Source organism: Pyrus communis, chromosome 11, assembly GCF_041283825.1.
Source record: "Pyrus communis isolate YQ-2024b chromosome 11, ASM4128382v1, whole genome shotgun sequence".
Taxonomy (NCBI): Eukaryota; Viridiplantae; Streptophyta; class Magnoliopsida; order Rosales; family Rosaceae; genus Pyrus; species Pyrus communis.
Window position 1 is genome coordinate 12303395 of NC_142575.1, and position 9222 is coordinate 12312616.

General features: G+C 37.1%; 1 protein-coding gene across 4 annotated transcripts; it reads left to right on the plus strand.

The window, feature by feature from the left end:
• Nucleotides 1–852: 852 nt before the first annotated feature.
• Nucleotides 853–8870, plus strand: LOC137742535 (peptidyl-prolyl cis-trans isomerase CYP71). Of its 4 annotated transcripts, none has more exons than XR_015953513.1 (14): nucleotides 859–1167; nucleotides 1530–1615; nucleotides 2912–3000; nucleotides 3743–3982; nucleotides 4121–4242; nucleotides 4734–4809; nucleotides 5034–5141; nucleotides 5251–5427; nucleotides 5530–5747; nucleotides 6016–6148; nucleotides 7600–7823; nucleotides 7964–8117; nucleotides 8470–8634; nucleotides 8734–8870. XR_015953513.1 is itself a non-coding variant. In XM_088680130.1 (13 exons), the coding sequence occupies exons 1-13, from the start codon at nucleotides 983–985 to the stop codon at nucleotides 8551–8553; spliced, it is 1896 nt and encodes a 631-aa protein (XP_088536256.1). In that variant the 5' UTR covers nucleotides 853–982; the 3' UTR covers nucleotides 8554–8870. The 4 variants fall into 4 exon arrangements, 2 of the variants coding, with proteins under 2 accessions (XP_088536256.1, XP_088536257.1); XR_015953514.1 differs by having other exon boundaries at nucleotides 874–1167; nucleotides 3735–3982; XM_088680130.1 differs by having other exon boundaries at nucleotides 853–1167; nucleotides 8470–8870.
• The last annotated feature ends 352 nt before the right edge of the window (nucleotides 8871–9222 follow it).

Sequence of the window (9222 nt, forward strand, 5' to 3'; positions counted from 1 at the left end):
TCTGGGTTTATAGGATCGACGAGATGACATGTGGCACGAGTGAGAGCTTTGGGTTTGCACAGACATAAAGTGATGAGGCGATATGCGGCACGAGAGCTTGTGGGTCCCTTTGTGTTTTGGGTAGGTTACACGTTACCCACTTTAACTTAATTAGTTTATTAAAAAAAACTTGGAACCTAGCATTTAGACTCCCTAGTTCTTCCTCGATTTTTAGTGATTTTGTTTGCCCAAGATGGCCATGGAACCCCACCACCCAACACCTAAGAACTGTTCAGGCCGATTTTTAGAACGCTATGTACTATGTAGCATGGAAGAAATTTCCCACATTACAGGTCAACAAATGTAGTAATCTTTTGGCGTTTACTTAATAGAAATAGTTATTCTTCTTTTTACCAGCTGGAAATAAATCGATTATGATGCTTTATTTTATTAACCATCGCTTTTGACGCTTTCTTTTAGCCCTGAATGTAGGTTGTTTTTAGAGCTTCATTTTAACCATTATAATTAGAAGAAACCTTCTGATATTAAAAACGAAATAGTAATGCAAGTGATGAATGACCTGGTGGAGATGACATTCTCTTCAACCCACTACATCCGCCATTCAAACTCCCCCTTAGAGTAGCTTCAAATATTAATACCATTTCTAATAAAAGATAGAAGTAAGAACGAAATAGTTATCGGTGGCAACATAAACAGGCCAGCTTTAGGACCATAAGGTCCACAACCAATCGTGGTTAGGCCCAAAGAGACAAAATCCTCCTAATCATAAAGATTACACGAGTCCGGCCCAATCTTGAACCGGTAACGGTCCGGAACCCCGTATGAAAAATGGCGGCGGTGTTTCATTGTCCCTGTTTAAATTAAAAAAAATCCAGATTTCCAGTGCCTTCCTTTCACTCCAACAATTCAAGCTTCGCCTTACAAACCTACTGCCTCGGTGCGGTTGCAGTGTTTCGTCTCCAGCAAAACCCTAGGAGCAACCATGGAGGAGCCTCAGAACGGAGGAGAAACCCTAGCAACAGACGTAGCCGAACCCCTGAACGGCGTGGCGGAGACCGAGGAGGAGCCCATGGTGGGTCCCGGCCCACCCCCACCCCCTCGCTCTCGCCCCAAGCGGCCCCTCCAGTTCGAGCACGCCTACCTCGATGCTCTTCCCTCCGCTCTAATGTATGTATTGATTTCCCCCCCTTTCGGTCTCCTGATTGTTTTTTTGGTCCAATTCTTAGTTTGAATTGGGAATTTCCGTGATTATGTATTGCAATTCAGTTGGAGTTTCAAAATGTAGTTTCTACTCGAAAATGTCAGTTTGTTGTTTGGCTTCATAAACCCTTAAACCCCAGGAAACTCAGCTCGTGTTAATTGGGCAAATCCCATGTGTTATGATCCCTATTGTTTTGGCCGAATGAGTTGAATTCAAATTCTTGATGTTGATTTCTTTTGGTTCTCCCTGCCAAGAGCATTAGCAGTTAGGTAGAACAATTCTCATGTAATTTTTTCTTGTATTCTCTTATTTTTGGTGGCATAAACAGGTACGAGAAAAGTTATATGCACCGTGACGTTGTTACGCATGTTGCTGTGTCATCGGCGGATTTTGTCGTAACTGGAAGCATTGATGGTAATGATAGCAACATACTGTTCTTGCATGTCCGAAAATTAATTTGAAGTTATTTCTCTTGTATTGTGCATGTCATCTGCTACTTGGGTAGATATGGTGTTAATTAATGAATTGGCTATGTGTCCATGCTGATTTTTCGATGACTTCTTGTGGTTCTATTAGTAAGTTCTTGCTTACCAAAAGTTTAAAATATTTTGGGGAAGGTCCCAGTTTACTACTCTTGTGAAAACTGTACGAGTAACGTGATTAATGTGCATCCACATAGCGTGATGTGGGTAAGATAAGAAGTTGTAGCCTAAGCAGTGGTTGCTAAGTTTTGATGACATTGTGGTGAGTAAGAGTTTAGTGCAGGGCAGGGTGGCATATATTCTAAGCCCAGGTTTGGTCTGAAGGATTGGATTGGATTGGATAAGTTGCCACTTTCAAGGTATGTTGAATTAAGAAATGAAGGCCTACTTCCAAATTTTTATCCAAATTGAGGGAATTAGATGAACAAGTGAGCTATCCAGTCCTATCCATTCCAAGTTTAGGAACCAAGGGCTTATTTGATGCGCATGATTGGATTGGAATGTATAACCTACTAAATTAAATGTATGTCGAAGGGAGAAATTATAAAATTATCAAAGAGGATAGAAGATGGATTACTCATGAAGGAAACTAACCCATTGCAATTCTCTTTAAAATGGAAGGATTAGAAGGGATGAATTTCCTTCAAAGCTAATCCTCTTCTAATCCCCTCCAAATGAAAAACCATTCACTTCCACCTTCAATATAGCCTGAAATTTGAGAGTTCTCAGTTGCAGTCCAATCATGTGTACCAAATGAGCCCCATATGTAGCCTGATAGTATATATATGTCTGCAAAAAAGAGAAAAAAAGATTCTTTAGCCTAATTTTGGCTCCTATGTGTTTTAGTAAAATGGAAGTATGCTTTTGGATGATGACTCCTATGTGTTTTAGTAAAATGGAAGTATGCATTTTAGATGAAGTGTGTGTTTGAGTCGAACGAGATTTGCGTAACCAGCATACTATGTCTATGTTTACATCCTGAAATATCATGGAATGGACTTTCCTGATTTTCAAAATAAGTGTGTAAATACAAGGATGGGTATAAGTTTCCTTCTGCCACTAAATATTGCAGTAATATGGCCTGACTTTATATTTTATTGCCTTCTCCTGGACTGGGGAATTGATGATGTTACTCATAAGACCTTGCGTTATGACCTTTTTGGTTTTCTTCTATTTGTAAGCTACGTATGATTCCATTCCTTATTCTTGTTTTTTGTTTTTCTACCAGGACATTTGAAGTTTTGGAAGAAAAAGGCTGTTGGCATTGAGTTTGCAAAGCATTTTAGGTCCCACCTTGGTCCAATTGAAGGCCTAGCTGTGAGTTATTCCTCCACATTACTACATGTGTAATCTGCCGTATTTTACTTTTAGATTGATCACTGCTTTCTTTCTAAATATTGGGTTGACTCTGAACATGCAATCTGAAGTAGTTTATCCTTAATACAACATCATACACATAAAAGCTGCATATTGTTCTCCTGTTTTAGTTTGTACGTGAAACTTAGGATTCCTGAATATGTGTTAGGTTGTATTAATCACAGTTAGCTGAAGTTTTGGCTCTCTAATTAATGTGGTACAGTTATCTGTTTCTAATCTTGTTTGATAGAGGATATGTTTGTCAAGCAGACAAGCTCTGTACACTCAGTTTATTGTGTAGAGAACTAGTTATCATCCTGTTATTCCTTGTATTCAAAGTTAGCTGCGCTTTTTGTTTTTCCTTTTTTTTCGATCCCCAGTTTTGGTACTAAATAAAAGTGATTTCGGATGCTGTGTCAGACTCTGATGGTAACGAGAAAAGTTTGTCCATAACCATGTTTAGTTCTCATGTTTTTCTTAGTTCCTCTAACTCATGGTCATGGCATATACATGAACGACCTGATTTGTGTGCGTTGATATGTGAGGATTTTTTGTTTTTGGTTTGTAATTTTCAGTTTGTTGCTTACCTATTTATTTGCGTGAGCCAGCCGACCTTTTTGATTTCTTTGGTTATTAATGATTTTATGTAGATTTCAAACTCCCTGTATTGCAGTCATCAACCTTAACTTGTTCAGCTATGCAGGTTAGTGTTGATGGTTTGCTTTGCTGTACAATTTCAAATGACAAGTCTGTGAAGATATATGACGTAGTCAACTACGATATGATGGTCATGATTCGCACAGAGTTTGTTCCTGGTGCTGTTGAGTGGGTCTACAAACAAGGGGATGTCAAAGCCAGGCTTGCCATCAGTGACAGGAACTCATCATATGTACACATTTTCGATGCACGGTCTGGTACAAATGAACCTATTATCTCCAGAGAGGTATGTTTTTGCAATGTTGGAAGTGGCATATTTTTTTCCCCTTCAGAATCATATTTTTATTAGAAAAATATGTACCTACTTTAAACAAATTGAACTTCCAATTTTGTTTTCCATTTCTTTTCTTAATCCATTCCTCAGGTACACTTGGGCCCAGTGAAAGTTATGAGGTATAATCCTGTATTTGATACAGTGATTTCAGCTGATCAACAGGGAATGATTGAATATTGGAGTCCTGACAGCCTTAAGTTTCCGGAGACTGGGTATGTGCACCTTGGCATGTTAATATGATAATTTTCCGTCATCAATATCGTAGAGAAACTGTACGAAGGTACACCAAATTTTTATGTGGAAAACTATATGAGGATGATAAGTTCATATGATCAGCTTTCACAATTCCTGTAAGATTGGTTTTGGTATAAAATTGTGGTAAGACAATAGTTCTACTGTTGCAGTCAGAGCAGTCAAACTTACCAAGTTTTGCTTACCTTTATCCTAGTCAAATATAACTAAGCCAGCTTTTTAGAAAATAGAGAGAGAGAGACTGCCAGTGAGAATTCAACATGTGCTGTTTTTGAGAGTGTTGGCAATTACATTTTGTGTGCATATTTTTTTGTTCTCTACTCACTTTTCTCTCATTAGCATAGCAAATAACACAATTCTGACGACATCTGTTCATTAAGGATTTACTAATCAGGTGTTTAATTTGTTCACTTCCTAATAGTACTATACTGCTTTCATGTGGTGTTTGCAGGGTGAAGTTCAGAATGAAAAGTGATACTAATCTGTTTGAAATCCCGAAATGTAAAACTACCGTTTCTTCTATCGAGGTACTGTCGGAAATCAATTTAACTTTTTCAGGCTTTTGATCCTTATGAAGTATGAACTCATTCTATTTGTACATTTAGATAAAGCTCAAACTTGTTTTGTTTTGTTCCACACTTTGTTAATAGCATTTAGATAAAGCTCAAACTTGTTTTGTTTTGTTCCACACTTTGTTAATAGCTGATGTATGACGAAAGAAATTTGTTACAAAATCTCTTTGGTTCCTCAGGTTAGCCCGGATGGTAAGCAATTTTCGATTACATCGCCTGATCGCAGGATACGTGTATTTTGGTTTAGCACAGGAAAACTACGACGAGTTTATGATGAAACTCTCGAGGTAACATCAGTTTTTTACCTGAACATTTTTTTGTATGTATGTTAATCTCTAATGTTTTTAAGAATCTTTGTTTTTTTAACACTCCTATTGATCATCTTGCACTGATTAGGTGGCCCAAGATCTCCAGAGAAGTGATGTGCCTTTGTACCAGCTGGAAGCTATCGACTTTGGGCGAAGAATGGCTGTTGAGAGGGAAATTGAGAAAACAGAATCTGCCCCACAGCCGAATGCAGTTTTTGATGAAAGCTCAAATTTTCTCATATATGCAACTCTCCTTGGAATAAAAGTAATATAATAGAGTTGGACTGTCCTCTCCCCCTTCCCATTACTTCTCTTGAGTAAAGAAGGAAACTATTTGTTCTGTTTTAATTTTGTTTTTCTATTTCAGGTGGTAAATTTACACACTAATAAAGTTTCCCGAATTCTCGGAAAAGTGGAGAATAATGATAGGTTTTTGAGAATTGCCTTATACCAAGGTGACAGAAGCAGTAAAAAAGTTAGAAAAATTCCTGCTGCTGCAGCAAATGTTAATGAAAGCAAAGAGCCTTTGACAGATCCTACTCTCATATGTTGTGCTTTCAAAAAACACAGAATCTATCTATTCAGGTACTAAAATACTTCAGACAACCTCGAAAACACCTGTCTGTTATTGTTTTTTCTTCTTTTAAGCTTATGCTTTTGGTTCATTACTACATGGCTAATGATGATTGGATGCCCAAGTCATTGCATGCTGATATTTTTCTGGCCCAGATTTGTACTTGGAGGAGATCTTGATATTTTTCTCACCCACTAGTGTGACTACTTTATATTCTGGTGTTTTGGAACTGTGATTCTGCATTTTTAATTTGATCTGACTTCCTTGTGCTCTGTTCAGTCAGCGAGAACCAGAAGAGCCTGAAGATGCAACTAAGGGAAGAGATATATTCAACGAAAAGCCTCCTGCTGATGAACTCTTGGCTGCATCAGAGATTGGTAAATCAGCTACAACATCTCTACCTGACAATGTGGTAAGTTTGTTTTTCCTTGTATCTTGGATGTGATGGTCTTCTCCTCCATTTTACTTGTACTTTTCTTAAATTTTCAATAATAACCCTTGATTTTCTTGTATCTTGGTATGCTATCATTCTCAAATTACAAAAGAAAAATAAAAGAAAGAGAAAGAAAAAGGAGAAGATGATATCAGACTTGTTTGGTTTTAATTTTATTTTTAGACCTACAATAAGGAATTGACAAATACATTTTAAAAAGGGAACTGCTAGTGGAACTCCAAAAATCTAATTGTGCACTTCTCACAAGTGTATTTTTCTTTCTAAATATTGAAAGTTTGGAGTGCCAATTACAATTCCCTTTAAAATTACAATTCCCCGGCTAGCACTCAAATTAAACTCTCTTATTGACAATTGTAGTAAAGATGTAAGTAGGGATCGTTCTAGGCCGGTGATTAGGAGGGATGCTAATCTACACAATTTAAACTCTAAAACACTAAACTAGACTCAAAAACAGAAAACTAGACTCTAACAACTCAAAATAAGCTAAACTGACTCAAACACACAAACTAAGTTAAATTGACTCAAAACAGAAACTAAGGATTACTTTGGATGAATTCTAACTTAACTTTGACTCAAAACACTAAAAGAAACAAATTAAAACAGGTTCTAACTAGTAAACACGAAATATTAAAGGGGGGATTGGTTTTGACGAAATTAAAGTAAAAGCAAACAGATTTAAAGACTCTAAACAACTTTGGACGAAATTGGGTGTTTTAATGGATGAATGGCTAGCTAGAGGGATTTATGTGTCGGTGGTGTGAATTATGGTGTAAATATATGGGATGTGGTGTTTTAGTGGTGCGGCTTTGTGGGCCATGCCTACCATTCATTCATGTTTATATATATTTTTTTATTTTTGAAATACTTTCCTCCTTCAAAAAAGGAGTTTTTGATTGTCTTCATGAGAAAAGGCGTTTATTTTCAAGGTGAAATTCTTGTTATCCATTCCAACATACGTTTTTCTTTTAGCTAATAGTTATGGTTTAATTTCTTATATTTTCTCATCTGGAAATTATTTGATAATTGGATGAATCAATACCCAAATTATTAATGTATGGAAATTTTTATGTCGTGTTATCTTTTCTAGATATCGTCATCTGAGCAAAAGGTATATAATTTCACCGCCTTTTGACTTAAATCCAGTGGTTCTGGTTTGTTTTCTGGTATAGATCTTTGGATGTGTAACTTCACTGTCTTTTGACTTAAATCCACTAGTTCTGGTTTGTTTTCTGGTTTGTTTTCTGGTTTAGATCTTTGGATGTGCATCTTCTTAATTGTGCGGCCTGTTTCTCATGAAGATGTATGGGTTCAGCATTGCTTTGTTTTCATACATCATGTTCTCTTTAGCTGTATTCTTCGGGATATGTTACAGCATTAGGTGTCTAATATTCTATTTTCTTCTTCCTCAGATTTTGCGTACTACAATGGGTGACATACACATGAAATTGTATCCAGAGGAATGCCCAAAAACTGTGGAGAACTTCACAACACACTGCCGAAATGGCTATTATGATAACCTCATATTTCATAGAGTCATCAAAGGCTTCATGATACAAACAGGAGATCCTTTAGGAGATGGTACTGGTGGGCAGTCTATTTGGGGACGGGAGTTTGAGGATGAATTTCATAAAAGGTAAAGATTTAATTTCATGGACCGAGGTAGGTTGCAAAGAAGTCAAAGTTTCTACTTTGTCTGTTTGCTCTTGCAATTTTTTGTATTGTCATAATTCTTTGGTTTAAGCATTCAATGATGTAAATTTTCTTTCCTTGCAGTTTACGACATGACAGGCCTTTCACTGTATCAATGGCAAATGCGGGCGAAAACACAAATGGATCTCAGTTCTTTATCACCACAGTTGCTACTCCTTGGCTTGATAACAAGCACACAGTTTTTGGCAGAGTTATCAAGGGGATGGATGTCGTGCAGGTACGATTGAGCCTTGGTTTTTATGTTTATCATCTGCATGTGGTCTTTCTTTTTTCTTCTCCTTGAGATGGGGAGAGGGAGAGTCATCACCTGCCTGTGCAGTCTTCACGAAGAGTAGTGGAAGGAGGGAGAGTGGAGAGGAAGAGATTTTAAATTGCCTGAAAATTAGTCATTGATTTGGGACGAAAATGTTCTTTGCCAAAAGCCATTTTGTTTTTCTTGCAAACTTGGAAATTATCCTATGATGACGGGAATTTATGTATACCTTTTACTCGTGAATCACAGCTAGTAGTATGAGGTCCCCCAGTGTGACTGGTTAATTAACGTCTGACACCCATCTTATTGTATGCAGGCTATAGAAAAAGTGAAGACAGACAGGGGAGAAAGGCCCCAAGTAGACGTGAAAATTCTGAATGTTACTGTCCCCAAGCCTTAAGATTCTCCCTTTCGACGATGCTTTCCAAATATGGTTGGTGATCGTTTTGGTGGAACCTTGACTGCAAAAGATTGCATTCAGGTAATTTGTTTATGCCGTTTAATGTAGGGTAGATTCACTTGTTTTACTTGCGCGCTTCATGCTTGATGCAGATTACTTAGCAAGATGTTACTTGTTCAGGGTAAAAAAAGAAACGATGTTGCCATGGTAATTTGTTTATGCCGTTTAACCGTTATTTATGTAATGATTTTAACCAGTGGAGTTCCATGGCCGTATGTTGCTAATTTCCTTCAACTCAAATACCTTTGACAAACAAACTTCGTTCACTAATGTTTTTAAAGTTTAAGCTGTAACCGAGGCAAAGTATAATTCAAACCTTTAGTTACGGTTTCCGATATATAGTAATGACAGATACATTCTTTCATATGTAATTACGTTCAAATTTTAGTACATTATTTGCACATATTTTCCTAGATATCTCATAATTCGGAAGTAACAAGGAATGCAACATCCCATTATAACAGGACAAAAAATATCATCGTAGATAGTGAATTAGGAAGCTCAAGTGCTAAGGTAACAATGACTACACCAACATATTTGAGATTAGGTACTGAACGATTTGGAATATCTTTCCATAGGATTTTTACGCATGGTTAATGGTTGTAGCCG

What these genes read in the sequence shown, in the direction of transcription:
- LOC137742535 (XM_088680130.1), top strand. Translation starts at nt 983, where the DNA reads ATGGAGGAGCCTCAGAACGGAGGAGAAACCCTAGCAACAGACGTAGCC. An exon ending in CGTAACTGGAAGCATTGATG is followed by an intron (nt 1,616 to 2,911) that starts GTAATGATAGCA and finishes TTTTTCTACCAG; the next exon opens with GACATTTGAAGTTTTGGAAG. An exon ending in TTTATGATGAAACTCTCGAG is followed by an intron (nt 5,142 to 5,250) that starts GTAACATCAGTT and finishes TGCACTGATTAG; the next exon opens with GTGGCCCAAGATCTCCAGAG.